At 41.3% G+C, this 16,962-nt stretch overlaps 1 protein-coding gene across 11 annotated transcripts in view; it reads left to right on the top strand.

The window, feature by feature from the left end:
• The window catches only part of NBEA (neurobeachin), a 634,796-nt gene that overhangs the window by 223,448 nt on the left and 394,386 nt on the right, over positions 1-16,962 (top strand). For all 11 annotated transcript variants that reach the window (XM_088460223.1, XM_088460224.1, XM_088460216.1 and 8 more), the window contains exons 14-18: positions 2,553-2,632; positions 5,235-5,297; positions 7,904-8,001; positions 13,792-13,884; positions 14,323-14,431. In XM_088460223.1, coding sequence (XP_088316349.1) covers positions 2,553-2,632; positions 5,235-5,297; positions 7,904-8,001; positions 13,792-13,884; positions 14,323-14,431 — 443 coding nt within the window. The remainder of the gene's footprint in view (positions 1-2,552; positions 2,633-5,234; positions 5,298-7,903; positions 8,002-13,791; positions 13,885-14,322; positions 14,432-16,962) is intronic.

Here is a 16,962-nt window from a genome sequence, read left to right as displayed (position 1 = left end):
TTATATTCTTTTAATTCCACTTTTTGTCAATGATTTTGTCTTAGATTTTTTAAATATTCTTTTTTCTATATAAACCTTAATTATTTATTTTTTGCCCTTGATGTGTATTGTGTAGCCTACATCCTGTGATCTGCACACTATTTGTAACATTATTTTAATATAGTGGTCGAGAATCATTTTCCATCCTGGTATCCCCCGTTAGTCCATTTGCGTTATTTGTATCCCCAATATTTACAAAGCAAAACATTTGTATTGAATATAATTGCTTTTGGGTAAAACTTTTAGGAACTGCTATAAATTAAAAAAATAAATACGCTATAAACAAGAATTAAAAAGAAAAATTACGCAATAATAGAATGAATTGTACTTAAATATCACTATACTATTACAATTTAGGTAAAATGTGATTTGACAATAAAGACTTTAGGTCCGCATATGCTTCCTTAAGCGTTGATTCAATTACATGCAACTTTCTCTTTTCTCAGTAGAAGAACAAATAAGCATTTACGTGAGGAAAATGAGTTCCAATCAATATGTCGACATGTCCTGAAGGTCAACATTCAGGATGTCGACTTGTTCAAAATGTTTATATTGTGAATTTTGACAGTCACAATGCGGACATGCAGTGAGGGTTAGGCTGCGATATCAGTATCATTTGTAAACATTCACGTTGTCAGCATGTTATCTGTCAATATGTTGAACATTTATTTATTAACAGTTTCTTATATAGCGCAGCATATTCCGTTGCGCTTTACAATTGGAAACATAAATAGAACAAAACTAGATAATAACACACAGATATAAAGGTAGGGAGGCCCTGCTCGTAAGCTTACTATCTATAGGGAAATAGGCATTGATACATAAGGATAGGTGCTATATATTGCTATTTTGGTCCAGCCAGAATGGAGAGTTTCTTGGTGGGCTGCATGATCCAGTCACACAGGAATGTTGACCAAATATCAGGAGGATGTGAAAGAAAGACAATGTGTGAGGTTATGTGTGGACTGTGAAAGGGGATGTAATTAGATATGAAAGCTATGAAGGTTATGTGGGCGGTTCTGGAATCTGATAAGCTTGCCTGAAGAGGTGAGTTTTCAGGGAACGCTTGAAGGATTGGAGACTCGAGGAAAGTCTTACTGTGCGTGGTAAGGCATTCCATAACATGTTGAAATCCCAAATGATCGACATTCAGACTTTGTCATTATCATGGTGTCGACATTCTAAATGTCTACATATCATACCACACCCATGTCTGCCCAGTCATTTGGTATCTGTGTTAATAGTGGCAATGAAGAGTAATCTGGTGTGTTTTGTTGTTTATTTTTGACAATGTTAATGAGAACATAAGGATTGAACAGTAGTAAGATATATATATATATATATATATATATATATATATATATATAAAATATAATGGTTACAAATTAGCATTGTGTTCTATTAGGGATATTGCTCTAAGAAAACAAATGCAGCAATGTTGGCACAATGCGTTGATGACAGGAGACTCGATGAGAGATACACACTTGTACATCTCGCATTGTACAGCATTTATTTTTCAGCACTGAGCTGATTGCTTTGTAAACATTGTTCATCCACTAAACACATCTGTACTGTAGCAAGGGAAGAGGCGTCACTACTGGAGCATGCAGATTTCCCTATTTCACGGAAAACTGATATCTGTGAACTCAACACAAGAGCAAATAAAATGCATGGACCGTGTAGCTAGCAATTTATTTTCAGTGCTGGTGATTTAGCACACCTTGTCCTCTTGTTACCATACTATTATTTAGCTAGATCTGCCTAGCGGGGAGGGTATGACAGAGCACAGTGCCTAGATGTACGTATTTCGTGCTGGTGATTGTTTAAGTACATTCTGTAACTGCTGCCCACTCAGGACTGTAATTGCCAGTATTATAATCCCTGTGCCCAGGCGGACAGATAGGATATACCAACGCCAACGGCATCTAATTTCCAGTGACAGTCTCAGAATTTAAGATTTGTCCCTGTACATTTTTGCTGTATTTCAATTTCTCATTTTGTGTGTGACAGATGGATTTCTCAGTCTTTTCCTAGTCTCTGTTACTTATTAGTTGGTCACTATGCAGGAGGATTACTTTAAAGTGCCAGCCTGTTGCGATGATCACAGCACATGGCGTATGTCATCACAGTTGTCTGTCAAGAAAGTTTCTGTGGAATTAAATGCAATTATGGTACAGGGACATGTGATAATGATAGTGAGATCAACATTTCAGGATCATTAACTGCAGCACATTTGGTTCGGTCTTTGTACATCTTACAACTGCATCCCCCATCACAACCTGCTTCATGGTGGTGTGGTTTTTTTTTTATATAAATATTTTTTTTTTATAACCATTCTGAATAAATACTGTAAAATCTGTGGGAATAAGACTGGATAGTAAGATTTAATATTTTTTATTGTGTTACAAATTGCATTAGTGATTTAAAAAAAAAAAAAAAAAAAGCCAAATTGTTATGCTTGTTGCTCGTGCATTTGGTACAACCTGAAATATTTTTTTCCTCTCTCATTTTAGATGGCTCCCGACCATCTCAAAAGGAAATCATTTCATTGCGCGCATTTATGTTGCTTTTCCTGAAGCAGTTGATCCTTAAGGTAAACGCCTTTTCTTTTAGTGCTCACCTTTCAAACTTTGCAATAGGTTTTGCTCCTGTAATGTTTGTTCAGATCCAGTGTGGCCCAGAAAGTAGCCGTGTCTACAGTGTGTTTTAGAGCAGTGGTCTCCAACCCGTAACTCGCGAACTTACCAGTAGCTCACGGTCTTCATTTTGGCAGCTCACCTAGCTGCAGTACTGTCCAGTCAACTTCAGTAGGAGAGAGTGACCTCTGAAGTGTGCTTCCCTGTGCCGTCGACGCCATGGGTGGAGCCCAGGGAAGCACGTCAGGTGATTGCCGCAGCCTCTACAGCAATCACCTGACGTGCTTTCCCGTGGTTCCACCCACAGCGTCTAGTCTAGGGCGGAGCGAGTGACTCCTACCCAGCCCTGCCGGAAAATCACACAGCAGCCCTGCCTATATCTTTTGCTTCTCTTCTGCACGTACCTCCTTGGAGCCAGTAATTAACAGTGAAATGGGCCTGTGCTTACATTTTATTTACAAACTACAACAATATCACTGTAATAATTAAATGCATTTTTATTTTCTATGAAACCTTTTTTTTTTAAATTTTTTATTAAATTACCTTTTTTTTCCTACAATTTTAGTAGCTTTTCAGGAGGTTTCATTTTTCTAAAGTAGCTCACACATCAATTAACGTCGGAGACCACTGGTTTAGAGTATACTTATTATAAATGACAGTTGTCGACTATAATGGTTCTAAAACTAAAACCATTTCATATGTTCCTGACAGTCGTATGTTTAAATAAGACAATAATTGTTCGGTTATATACAGTAAGGCTTTCTTATCAAACCAAGACAACAAAGATTACTACTTTAAATCTATTTCCGTCACCTTTTACTCACTTCTTATAAGTAACAGGTATGGGTCACTGTATTGAATATGGGCTGAAGCATAGATCCCATGTCTTTCTACACACTGCTTTTGGTATTATTTTCATGATTAAAAAGTTTAGCAGTGCTCCTTGCAGTGACATCAAGGTGGCTGTTAGTGATCATGTCTATGAGTATTTCAGCAACAAGATGAACAAACTCTTACAGGTTGTATCTTAAGTGAAACTAGCTCAGGAGAATTTCTAATTAGAAAGAAAAATCTGATGATTCATGTACGTGACCCTCTTCTCTTCCATGCCCCCAAACGTAATGTTGATTGTGAAAAGTGACCCCCTTCTCAGCCATGACCCCGAACATCATGATGACTGGGAAAATTGGCCCCCTACTCAGTCTCCAAACATGATGCTACGTTTCTGAATAGAATTTCTCTTATTGGAGTTTCCTCCATCTTGTTGCATAGCAGTTTGAATATCATTGGGGAGGAATTCAATTACCCGTGGGACTTACCGTTGGCTTTCAGCGCCTGGGTTATGTGCATGGTGCTATAGAATTATATCCCGTGGTAAGCTTCGTGGCTAACAAGCGGAAAGATTGCAGGTTAAGTGCCTGGAGCTATGCAATTACTATGCGCAGTAACCCCGCGTTAAGTGCACCCTCGGGGATTACAGCGGACAGTAATTGAATAGCACTGGGCTCCTAATTCGGGAGCTAAAAGCCTGTGGAAAGTCCTGTGGCTATTTGAATTTCCCCCTTCATGATCAAGTAGCTCCAATTTACTTTATTTTGGGATAAAAGATCATTTGCCTGTGTTTACACTGCAGACCACAGCATTTCCTCTTTGGTCCTAGTTAGTTAGTGACGCACATGATGCTGGACAATCACGATCTGATAGTACTGTTCCACTGTCTCATAGTCGGCTCGTTTGTCCGGACCTGCGGAAGTTGGCAATTGTGTTACCTTTGGTGTTGGTGTAATTCAGGGGAGCTTTGCCAGGGTTTTTCTGCTGCCTAGAACTTGAGAAATGCCAGACATGTCTGAGAGATGCAGCCACGACCTTTGCTATGTGGACACGTACCCAACATGTTGCTGCCACCCCTCCTTTTAGTGGCCATGCCACATGTTAGAATTGTGAATTATTGGGAGGTAGGAAGATCAGAGCGGAGACTGATGCTGTCTTCACCATCACGTTATTTCATTTAATCTTTTAGAAATAAATCTTCCAATATTACTATCATTTTTTTAAATTTTAATAGCAACATTGCATAACCTATATTTAATTTAGTAGCAGTACTTCTAGTGGCTGTTTTCCTTCCTCCCGATACGAAGCCGGCCCGCTAAGGCACCATACAGTAAATGTGCTGAAATGTCTCTATAAATCTCCCTTTTTGATACTGGGGTTTTCTATATTTCTGACGGTGTTTGGTAAATAATCCATCTGCAGCAAATATGAAGGCTTTATAACATCTGTCCTGTCGCTGTCATTATTTGCTGCCTAATCTGAGCAGTGTCATCTAGTCATAGGTGTCAGCACCGCTTGGCAAATGGGAGACATGTTCCCACAACGCAGATATGCCGCACGTATATTACAGTCTGTCTGGGTAATGTCAATGTGCCGGTGTCTCATTCCACTGAAGATAAACATTTAGAGTTTAGTGTTAACAATGGAATATGATGTGTTAGGAGAAATGTATATGTTGCCTGAAAAATGTTACCTGCGCTGAGCACACATCTGCTCCTGTCTTGTCAGGATCGAGGGGTGAAAGAAGACGAGCTTCAGAGCATTTTAAATTACCTGCTGACGATGCACGAGGTACGCGCTGTATTATTGGATTATCTGTTTTGTTTATATGGGGGGACATTAATAACGTTTTATTTGTTTAATACACAGTGAGGAGGAGAATGAATGTTTACTATAGTTTAGAGATGTTGTGCTGTAGTGTAAAGGGAGATGGATCGTTATAAATACCGTAAACTGGGTGTTTAAAAAAAATAATAATAATTTTTTAACAAAATTGAAAAATTGGTCCAACCATTGCTAATACAAATTATTTATTTAATATTGAGTTTGATATGAAAACCTTATTATTCATCTATTAAGTTACTTGTAAGTGGTAAGTCTATGAATTCATTAATTTTTAGTACTGAGTATATGTACATATGACTAGAATACAATACTATTAAATAAAATTTGCTGATGTGTCCCCATTGCCTGTACACATTGGCAGTAGCCATTTTGTGGCCTCATCAGGAATATGCACCCATCATATTATAACATTGAGAACTAAAACATTGGTTCAGCCCACAAAATGGCTGCCTCCACTGTGTGTTGGTGATGGGAGCACTTTAACTGCAGCATTAAAATACTCAAGCAAACTGGGAATTATGGACTTCAGAGAACACTTGTCCTACAGCTAGATTGGCTTGCAGCGCAATCAGCCCAAACTTTTATCTGCTCCTCCATTATGGTGCACAGGAGGAGAATCCCATATTTCTGACAGGAATGCCATCTAATATATGACCATGTGCACTACTTAGCCTATAAACTAAATAGATGTAATGTGTATTATATGATTGGGGGAAGGGGGCTCTCTAATTAATGCACAACAAGTATTTTAATTTTCTTCTGCAATTAAACACCTTAATGTGCAACCCCTACGCTTTAAGGATTATTGTGGGTAAATATGGTAACACACATTCCAGTACAAATTCATTGCTGTCATATTGGCTATAATGGTAAAGCAAATGCACACTCCAGCTGTTATGTAATCCTTCAGTAATCTGTAAGTCTCTGATGTGAATGGAATGAGAGAGATAATTTTCAGTCACGGCACATCCTAGCTATAATACCTGAATTATTGAGTGAGAAGACTTTACTTATTAATTTAGATGTCGGCACCTGTAATAAAACACAAGCTGTCATGTGTAAGCATTCTATACTGGCCAGTCACTTGTCCTTACAAAATCACTAGACCAGGGTTTATGATACACCTCTATTAGGAAGATGACAATCTCTGCTTCAGAATGGTGGTTGAAATGCATTTATTTGTGAATAAGGAGAGCTAAACACTAGACTTATATTAATACTACACATTCTGATCATCTGTTCGTGGCTCCGAAGTCTAGGAAGGTAGTAAAATGTTTTATGTTGAGTGTCAGAACAGCTCCCTTGACCATACAATACATAGGATTTTCTGATAAAATAACATAAAGTTGCACACAAAGTGAGCTGGGGACATCGGATAAGTACAGTATTTTTTCCCCCTTCAGAGTTTTCATTGTGCCGGCTATAGAAGAGCAAATCTGTTTTTGCAAAAATGAGGATGATTGTTAGTGTTGTCTGTATAAAGAGGAACGCCACTTCTAATGCTAAAGCCCTTCTCCCAATATGATAACTGCAGCTTCACAATTCAGAGGATCCAAAGACCCCTGTAGGCGGGTGTAATAGTTGTCTCACCTGGCTGGACTGTACAATATAGAACAAACGCTGCACTGTGCCAGGCTGTCAGGCAGAAGCTGATTGGGGTGCCAAGATTACCATAACCAATTTTTATGTTCCATTTTATTTTTGACAAATAGAGCTAGGAAGGGGGCTCAAACCAGCCTGTTGTCTAGGGCCTGTATCCTGCTCTGGTCTTAAGTGTAGATCACTGGTTCTCAAACTCGGTCCTCAGGACCCCACACAGTTCACATTTTAAAGGCACCCAGCAGGTGCACAGGTGTATTCATTACTCAATGACACATTTTTAAAGATCCACAGGTGGAGCTAATTATTTCACTTGTGAATCTGTGAGAAGGCCTGGAAAACATGCACTGTTTGGGGTCCTGAGGACAGAGTTTGAGAACCTGTGGTGTAGATCAATCGGCATATGTCTAACAACCCCTCAGAGCATGGTTTGAACAACAAATTCTCCAGGCTGACACATACAAAAGGATATATGGAGTACACACACATACTGTTAGCCATAGGAAAAGTAATGTATAAATTGTAAGTGAGCAGAGTCTGAATAAGACCACATGGGCCACTAGGCAAGATGCTGGATTGGGCTTCCTTTCCCCTTCCTGTTTATCAAAAAGCACACATGGCATTGGGATAGAATATCCCGCCCCTGTGTGCCAACTGGGCCCTAGACAGGAGCCTGAAGGGCCTGGATTACCCACAGGTATGTCCTCTCACAGTGTGCCATGATGATTAAAATTAAATGTAACGAAACTAGCTAAAGCAGTGATGATCTTATCCCTGGTAAATGGAGGCTGGTCTCTTAAGTTGTGCTGTAACCTTGTGTGAATTTATCTTTCCGATTGCCCAGCAGTTTTGCACTGTACAATGTATGTGTCTGTATCGGGAGAGATAGCTGTACCACAGACTTATGTGTACACAAAGCATGTCATCCAGGATTCTCTCTCCCAACATTACAGGATGAGAATATTCATGATGTGCTGCAGCTGTTGGTGGCTCTAATGTCTGAACATCCCGCCTCAATGATACCTGCATTTGATCAGAGGAATGGAATACGGTGAGACAGGCAGGAGACTCTATTAATTGGCTGTTTCTCTTTTATGTTCGGCTTCAGGAAAAGGGTTATTTGTTTTTCTGGAAATAATTTTGTTTAGATGTCAACATGGACCTGTCAAGAGCCTGCGATCTACAGTGTTCCCGAACTCAAAATGAGATAATGTTTTCTAAAATTAGTATGGAGAAATTAACCCTGTTCCCGTCTTGGCAGTGCCCAATGCCATCTTATTGATGTTAGCATTGCAAGCATTATCGTGTTTTCCTTTACGTCTCGTACATGTCCCATGCCCTCCTCTCCCCTCATAATGCCCTACATTATTCTGTATGAATTACCTCCTGGGGACAAGGGAGCTTCCTCAGCTGATGATATACACTAGGATTTAGTGTTATAGTGGTAGCACAGTTCCTGAGCTGATGATATACACTGGGATTTAGTGTTATAGTGGTGGCACAGGTCCTCAGCTGATGATGCACACTGGGGTTTAGTGTTCTAGTGGTGGCACAGTTCCTGAGCTGATGATGTACACTGGAATTTAGTGTTATAGTGGTGGCACAGTTTCTGAGCTGATGATACACACTGGGGTTTAGTGTTATAGTGGTAGCACAGCCTCTGAGCTGATGGTATACACTGGGATTTAGTGTTACAGTGATGGCACAGTTTCTGAGCTGATGATATACACTGGGATTTAGTGTTATAGTGGTAGCACAGTTCCTGAGCTGCTGCTGCACACTGGGATGTAGTGTTATAGTGGTGGCACAGTTCCTGAGCTGATGATATACACTGGGATTTAGGGGTCTATTTACTAAGCAGTGTTAGGAGACAGAGTGAAAAGTGATAAGGTGCCAGCCAATCAGCTCTCAACTGTCATTTTTCAAACACAGCCTGTGAGATGGCAGTTAGGAGCTGATTGGCTGGCACCTTATCACTCTTCACATTTCGCTGTCTCCTAATACTGCTTAGTAAATAGACCCCTTAGTGCTCTAATGGTAGCACAGGTCCTGAGCTGATGATACACACTGGGATTTAGTGTTATAGTGGTCGCACAGTTCCTGAGCTGATGATACACACTGGGATTTAGTGTTATAGTGGTCGCACAGTTCCTGAGCTGATGATACACACTGGGATTTAGTGTTATAGTGGTCGCACAGTTCCTGAGCTGGTGATAGACACTGGGATTTAGTGTTATAGTGGTCGCACAGTTCCTGAGCTGATGATATACACTGGATTTAGTGTTCTAATGGTAGCACAGTTCCTGAGCTGATGATATACACAGGGATTTAGTGTTATAGTGGTGGCACAGTTCCTGAGCTGATGATACACACTGTGGTTTAGTGTTATAGTGGTGGCACAGTTCCTGAGCTGGTGATACACACTGGGGTTTAGTGTTATAGTGGTAGCACAGTTCCTGAGCTGGTGATACACACTGTGGTTTAGTGTTATAGTGGTAGCACAGTTCCTGAGCTGGTGATAGACACTGGGATTTAGTGTTACAGTGGTAGCACAGTTCCTGAGCTGATGATATACACTGGGATTTAGTGTTACAGTGGTAGCACGGTTCCTGAGCTGATGATATACACTGGGATTTAGTGTTACAGTGGTAGCACAGTTCCTGAGCTGATTATGTACACTGGGATTTAGTGTTACAGTGGTAGCACAGTTCCTGAGCTGATGATATACACTGGGATTTAGTGTTACAGTGGTAGCACGGTTCCTGAGCTGATGATATACACTGGGATTTAGTGTTACAGTGGTGGCACAGCACCCGAGCTGATGATATACACTGGGGTTTAGTGTTATAGTGGTAGCACAGCACCCGAGCTGATGCTACACTGGGATTTAAGGTGCCCACACATAGCGATATTTTACCCGATCTGGCCGATTCCAATGCATTGGAACGACAGATCGTGTAAAATATGGCCAAATCGTGAAGAAATCGTGAGTCCCCACTCACGATCACGATGCAATGCGCGTCCCCGCAGGTCGCACATCGCATCTTCAGATCTGCTGTGCTGTAGGGCAGATCTGATAATCTCAAGTCAGGATGCACTGGAGTAGTTAGGAGACACGATAGATCGTGTGTCCAGTTGGCAGCATTTTCAGACCAAATCATGTGCAGGACTGCCAGGGAGCTCCCGGGGAGAGTTCAGGGGGAAATCGTACACATCGTGTGATTGAGATCACTTCGGTATGTGTGTGGGCACCTTTAGTGTTATAGTGGTAGCACAGTTCCTGAGCTGATGATATACACTGGATCTAGTTTTAGAGTGGCAGCATAGTTCTGATTCTGCAAATCCCTATAAATGAAATGCGTACTTTGTATAACGGCTCTGCCAGGTTCTAATTCTGACAAATGAGTTCCTTTTCCCACTTAAGAAGAAAATAGCATGAAAAGTTTTCGGTGCTAAGATGTGCCTAGTACAAGGGAATGTATACACTAGACATAGTTATGTGCACGCTGCGAATAAAGTTATGTCTATCCCCTCATTGCCTGACAGTGCCCCACTGTGATGTCACATATCCCTTGCAATAGTCTACACCCCAATGTGATTTATTGTGAGAGGATTACAACACCTCAATTGAAATGACCAGTCCTGTAGGGGGCTCATTGTTATTTGGTACAGAGAATCCTTGCTGGTCTGTGTTAGTATTTGAATAGCACCTCTCACCTCTGACACTGGAATATCTGGTACCTCAGTAGTGTCACTAGCTACTTGGGATTTGATAGGGTGAACATTGGGTCAGCAAACAAAATGGATACCTCCACTGTATATAAGCAATAATTCAGGTGATACCACTTTGTATTGCATTGTATTAACCTTCACGGATCTCACTAATCTGTGAAGGCTTCTGTATATCTCGCACCTTGTAATGAGAGTCGCATTACAAGGTGTGATTTTACCCGCAGTTTTAACTCGTATGCACTCGCATGCGAGTCAAACTGTGACATAGAAACTCGCACCCTATTACATTTGCGAGTTAAAACTTGCACCTTCCAAATGTGTGAGAGAGTCTGAGTTTGTCACGCACAAAAAACTTGCACCCTATAACATTTGGCCGTGAGGTCAGATTTGAGATTTTTGATACATTTGCAGGCAAAAATATAAAATTTGCTCATACTACATATAACACTGAAAATAAAGATATTTTCTTTAGATAATTTTAGTATTTTAATTCATTCATTAACCCATCCAGTACATATGGGCTTAATGAAAAGATGAACGATTGCTGAATTGCTCCCATTTGAAACCTCACTAGTGCTTTTTATAACTGTAGTGCCTGAAGTATTATATAATCATTTCATATAGAGCCAAGCATCAAGTTACTCACCTCCGCTAGGTCTTGGTTATCATGTAACCAGACCTATCTCTCAGTCACCGGGTTTACACTCTGACGAACTAGTCAGGGTCTTCCAGGAAAATTATAACCTCAGTCAATACGAACATTATTACATTTTTGAAGACTTAAAAGTGAATACAGCTATATTTATAGATTTTGTTTTCTTTTAAATGTATTTACATGGCACAGCTATACACAATCTGGAATGTACTGCTATCTTGATTGCGTGAAATATAAAGACAAACCTTTTTAGTTCTGGGCCCTGAAGACCTGCACGTCGCTTCCAGGTCCTTGTGACCAAGGACAATGGACCTTTTCTCCACTGCAGACTTTCAGAAATGCTGACTGTAATCTGGGGACACAATAAACTGCTCTGTATTTCTTGTCTGTAGGACAAAGTCACGATTGTTGTGTTGGTTTGAAGAACAGCGCTGGGTTGTGTGTTTTTTTTTTTTTTTATCATCATTATTTCTTGTAGTGGATCAAGATAATTATTTTTTATAGGGGAATTTCAGGGCTTACTTTTTATAGCTCTTCTCGTGTTCTACTGGAAGCTGGAATCTAAATATACAAACAATCGATATTCGGGTCTCCGCGAATAGATTAGCAAATATTGAAAACTCTTATTGAGTGCTTAGAATCCAGCACAGGGACGGCTCCAGGTGTTGCTGCACCCTGTGCGGAGAGGGAGTCTTGACACCCTCCCAACCTGTGTGCAGCCACGCCCCCTAGGTGACGCTTACCATTTAACGTCTGGCTAGGGGCGAGCCCAGCACTCCTTCAGTAGCTTGGCTGCCCCCAGCCCTCTCCCTGCATGATGCGAGCGGCATCCATTCCTCTTGTCCGGGGCCGGCACCACCGCACAGTTGCATTGATGGGGGTGCCCAACCTCCCGACAACCAGCGGGACACTTCAGCCCGCGGGTGGAATAGCGGGGCAGTGCCTGAAAAACTGGACTGTCCCATTGAAAAACTGGGTGGTTGGGAGGGATGCACCGTCTATGGCAGTGGTCAGGGAACAGGGGTAAATTACCCCACATGGGGTAAAAATTTAATTCCATGGGGTAATGGACGGACGGCCGGGCATGCATATGAATCATTCTATAATATACAATGATTCATATGCATGTCCGGCTGTGCCGCAGGGAGGCTCTAAGATGTTATTACCAGCAAGCGCCCGGCTCCTTCCCTGCAGCGCCGTGTTAACCGGAGACTGGCATTCTCTTCTGAACTCCAGCTTCCGCCTCTCTCCATGCGCACTATGGGAGAGACGTCATGACGTCTCTCCCATAGTTCCGAGGAGCACCCGGGCAGACAGGACGGTGGCTGATGCAGGAGCGGGGATTAAGGTAAGTGATTTTTTTTTTTGTACAAGCGGCACTACAGGGGCATTATATGGGGCACTACTACAGGGGCACTATAGGGGTGCACTACTACAGAGGCATTATATGGGTGCACTACTACAGAGGCATTATATGGGGGCACTACTACAGGGGCATTATGTAGGGGCACTATTATATGATTTCCTTGCTTTCAAATCAAGGGGGTAACGTCGGTGTATCGAAATATATTTTGGGGTAAAAGGTAAAAAAGTTCCCTGGCCCCTGCTCTATGGGCAGGGCACCCCTGTTCGACCGCACTGGTCAAACATGCCTCGATTCGGCCCTGATCCAGCACATTTACTGGTTCTCCGGAAAATTCTCTCCGTAAGAGCATATTAATGGCCTATGCTATATGAAATTCTGCTGAGCGTCATTGCACTTGTCACACCGCTCCCCCTTTACACTGTGCTCTTTATACAAAATGTACCTTACAGCCAAGTATTTTCTCCTAACATGCACTTAATGTATTAATTCCATTTTCAAGTAATTATAACAGATTTGGTCTGTACAGTGGCTGGTTTTATTCAGTAGTAAATCAAAGGACAGAAAATATAAAATCTGAATTTATACATAAATGTAGTCACTAAATAATAATCCATGGGTAACTATTTTCCAGGAGACCCTTGCCAGACTATACCCACTTTGGGTAACTGAATGAACCGTGTCATAGCAGATAAGCGTCTTGCCTTTGACCAGATTTGTCAACAAACAGATATATTTTGGTGCTAAAGGCACACAGGAGTATCTATACAGTATCATACTTGCCGGATCCCTTCCCCAGTAAAGTGAGCGCTCCAGGAGCCTGATTACACCATTGAGCAGTGAAGGGCGAAGCCATGATGACACTGTGCCATGTCCACCGCTCCTCCCACCTGCACCTGACCTCTGGTATCTCCCGCTGGGCATTTTTAGAATGTTTTCATCTATGATAGTACATGTTAGATGTGTGTGTGTGTATATATGTATATATATATATATATATATATATATATATATATACACACATTTTTATTTTTTTTATAGTAATTGTTACTAGTAAATTAATTAACATTTGTCTATTATTTTTTTTTTAGGGTCATTTATAAATTACTAGCTTCTAAAAGTGAAAGTATCCGCGTGCAAGCACTGAAGGTCCTTGGGTATTTTCTAAAGCACTTAGGCCACAAGTAAGTGTCACTGACATCATTCCCTGTATAAATTGCTTTTGCTGTGCCTCATTATTGGGCTAGGGCACAGGTTCTCAAACTTAGCCCTCAGGACCCCAAACAGTGCATGTTTTCCAGGTCTCCTCACATAATCACAAAAGAAATAATTAGCTCCACCTGTGAATCTTTTAAAATGTTTGTAAGTAATGACTACACCTGTTCACCTGCTGGGTGACATGGAAAACCAGAACTGTTTAGGGTCCTGAGGACCGCTTTTGAAAACCACTGGGGTAGGGGTAACACTATTGTGCTGTTGTATACCTGCCTAATTACATTATACAAGTATTTCATTTCTATACCTGTATTTTAATAATTTCATGTATACAGGTTTTTATATTCTGTAGTAATAAATATATGGTATATATCAGTATGCACTGAATGTTATTTCTGTTCTATCAGAAGGAAAGTTGAAATCATGCACACTCACAGCCTTTTCACATTGCTTGGAGAGAGGCTGATGCTCCATACCAACACTGTGACCGTCACTACATACAACACACTGTACGAGGTGAGATGTTTGTACGTTAGGTGTTTAGTAAGAATATTTAGGTGTACATAAAGTGAGTAAACACATACACCATGTAAATAGTTTGCTATGATATTTAGGTGTGTGGTTGATATTGCAATAACACTTATATTCCTATGACACTAGTATGTGTTAGTACAGGTTGAGTCTCCCATATCCAAATATTCCAAAATACGGAATTGTTTTAGCATGATTGAGATAGTGAAACCTTTTGCTTTTTGATGATTCAAAGTACACAAACTTTATTTAAGGCACAAAATTATTAAAAATATCGTATAAAATGACCGTCAGGCTCTGTGTATAAGGTATATATGAAACATAAATGAATTTCATGTATGTACACAAATTTTGTTTGAGCCACAAAATTATTGAAAATATTGAATAAAATGACCTGCAGGCTGTGTGTATAAGGTGTATATGAAACATAAATGCATTCTGTGTATAGATTTGGGTCCCTTTCCCAAGATATTTGATAATGGTATGCAATTATTCCAAAATACAGAATATTCTGATATCCAAAATACCCCTGGTCCCAAACATTTTGGATATGGGAGACTCAACCTGTATATGATGCCTTGGAGTTTGGTTGTGTTTTTGTTAAAGAACATTAGACTTTTTTTGAACAAGCATCTAATTTTTCTCCTACTAAATAGCAGGGATGGGGTATAAGCAGAAGGACCAATCAGAAGCCATGATCTTCACCATTGCAGCCTTTGATTGGTCCACCTGTTCACACTGCCATTGTTTCCTATCAGGGCTGTGTGTTGGTTACAGACTCCAGGAAAGGGGCTGTATGGAGCAGCCTCAGGGTTCCCCAGTGGGAACAAGTGACTACATATATGAAAAAGCTGCCTTATAGCTTTCAGCCAAGTATCTCTCTGCTATTCCTCAGTGACTAATGTGTGCATATGTGCAAATTTATGACATGCACTGGCGAGTAAATCAATTTTACACTACTAACAGTATCCTTATCTATGTACAGATTTTCTAAATATATGATTTAACATTTGTGATCAGTTGAGGTACAACATAATGAATTAATTGTGTTGATCCACAATCACATATGTTATATGAATGTTCTTAACAAAGCTATGTAACTATGAAAAACGTTTTACTCATCATTGAGATCTGCCGCCTGTTTGTCTGCTATTCTGGTTTTTGTACATTGCATTGTTGTGTGTTTACTTGTTGATGTCTGTAACATTTAGGTCATAGTTTAGAATTTTTACGCCTGTTACCTGTCCAGCTAAGTATCTGAAGACTTTTTGAGCCCTGGGCTACTTTGTGATCTCCCCTTCCCCTCTGATTTTAAGTAAATTATTATTATGAAACTATTGTGTGAGCCATTTGCCTCATATTACATGATCAAAGGAAACAAAATGTGTGATATAGACAGTGGTAGTGCTTAAAGTGGTCCTAGAGAAGTGGTGGAACTCACCCTCCCCCCGCAATCTCGCCGATTTTTTTTACATCCTTGGCTCACCACTGATTCACATTACACCACATTGTAGTGTCCCTTACTCATGTATGACACACAGCAGTGCCCTTTTTACAAAATGCCCACATTTTTGCCACTTATACACAATGCTTACATAGGTAGTGCACCTAATACACATAATGCCCACAGTAGTGGTGCCCCTTATCCAATGCCCACATCAGTAGTGACCCTTACACATAATGCCCACAGTAGTAGTGCCCCTTATGCAATGCCCATTGTAGCGGTGCCCTGTATGCAGTGCCCCCTGTAGTGGTAGTGCCCCTTATGCAGTGCCCCCAGTTCTGGTACACCTTATGCAGTGCCCCCAGTAGTGGTAGTGCCCCCAGTAGTGGTACCCCCTATGCAGTGCCCCCAGGAGTGGTACCGCCTATGAAGTGCCCCCAGTAGTGGTACCCCCTATGAAGTGCCCCCAGTAGTGGTGCCCCTATTGCAGTGCACCCAGTAGTGGTGCCCCTTTTGCAGTGCCCCCAATGCAGTGCCCATAGTGGTAGTACCCCTTATTCAGTTCTTACAGTTGTAGTGCTCCTTGTGCAGTGCCCACAGTGGAAGTGCCCCACATGCAGTGCCCACAGTGATAGTGCCCCCAATAGTGGTGTCCTTTATGCAGTGCCCCGAGTAGTGGTAGTGCCCATTATGCAGTGCCACAAGTAGTGTTGCCCCTCATTCAGTGCCCCTAGTAGTGGTAGTGCCCCTTATGCAGTGCCCACAGTAGTGTCCCTTATTCAGTGACCCCATTAGTAGTGCCCCTTATGCAGTGCCCACAGTGGTAGTGCCCCTATGCACTGCCCCCAATAGTGATGCCCCTTATTCAATGACCCCAGTAGTGGTGCCCCCTGTAGAAGTAGTGCCCCCAATAGTAATGCCCCCTGTAGTAGTGCCCCCAATAGTAATGCCCCCTGAGTAATGCCCTCAGTAGTAGTGCCCCCAGAAGTTATGCCTACGGTAGTGAAGCCGCTTACACAAAAAACTCCAAAATAATACTACCTTAAGCCCCGCTTCAGCGTCCCCTGCCTCG

This window comes from Taudactylus pleione, unplaced genomic scaffold, assembly GCF_031769625.1.
Source record: "Taudactylus pleione unplaced genomic scaffold, aTauple2 ptg000043l, whole genome shotgun sequence".
Taxonomy (NCBI): domain Eukaryota; kingdom Metazoa; phylum Chordata; class Amphibia; order Anura; family Myobatrachidae; genus Taudactylus; species Taudactylus pleione.
The sequence above is the reverse complement of the archived record's forward strand: the minus strand, read 5'-3'. Positions and strand labels throughout refer to the sequence as shown.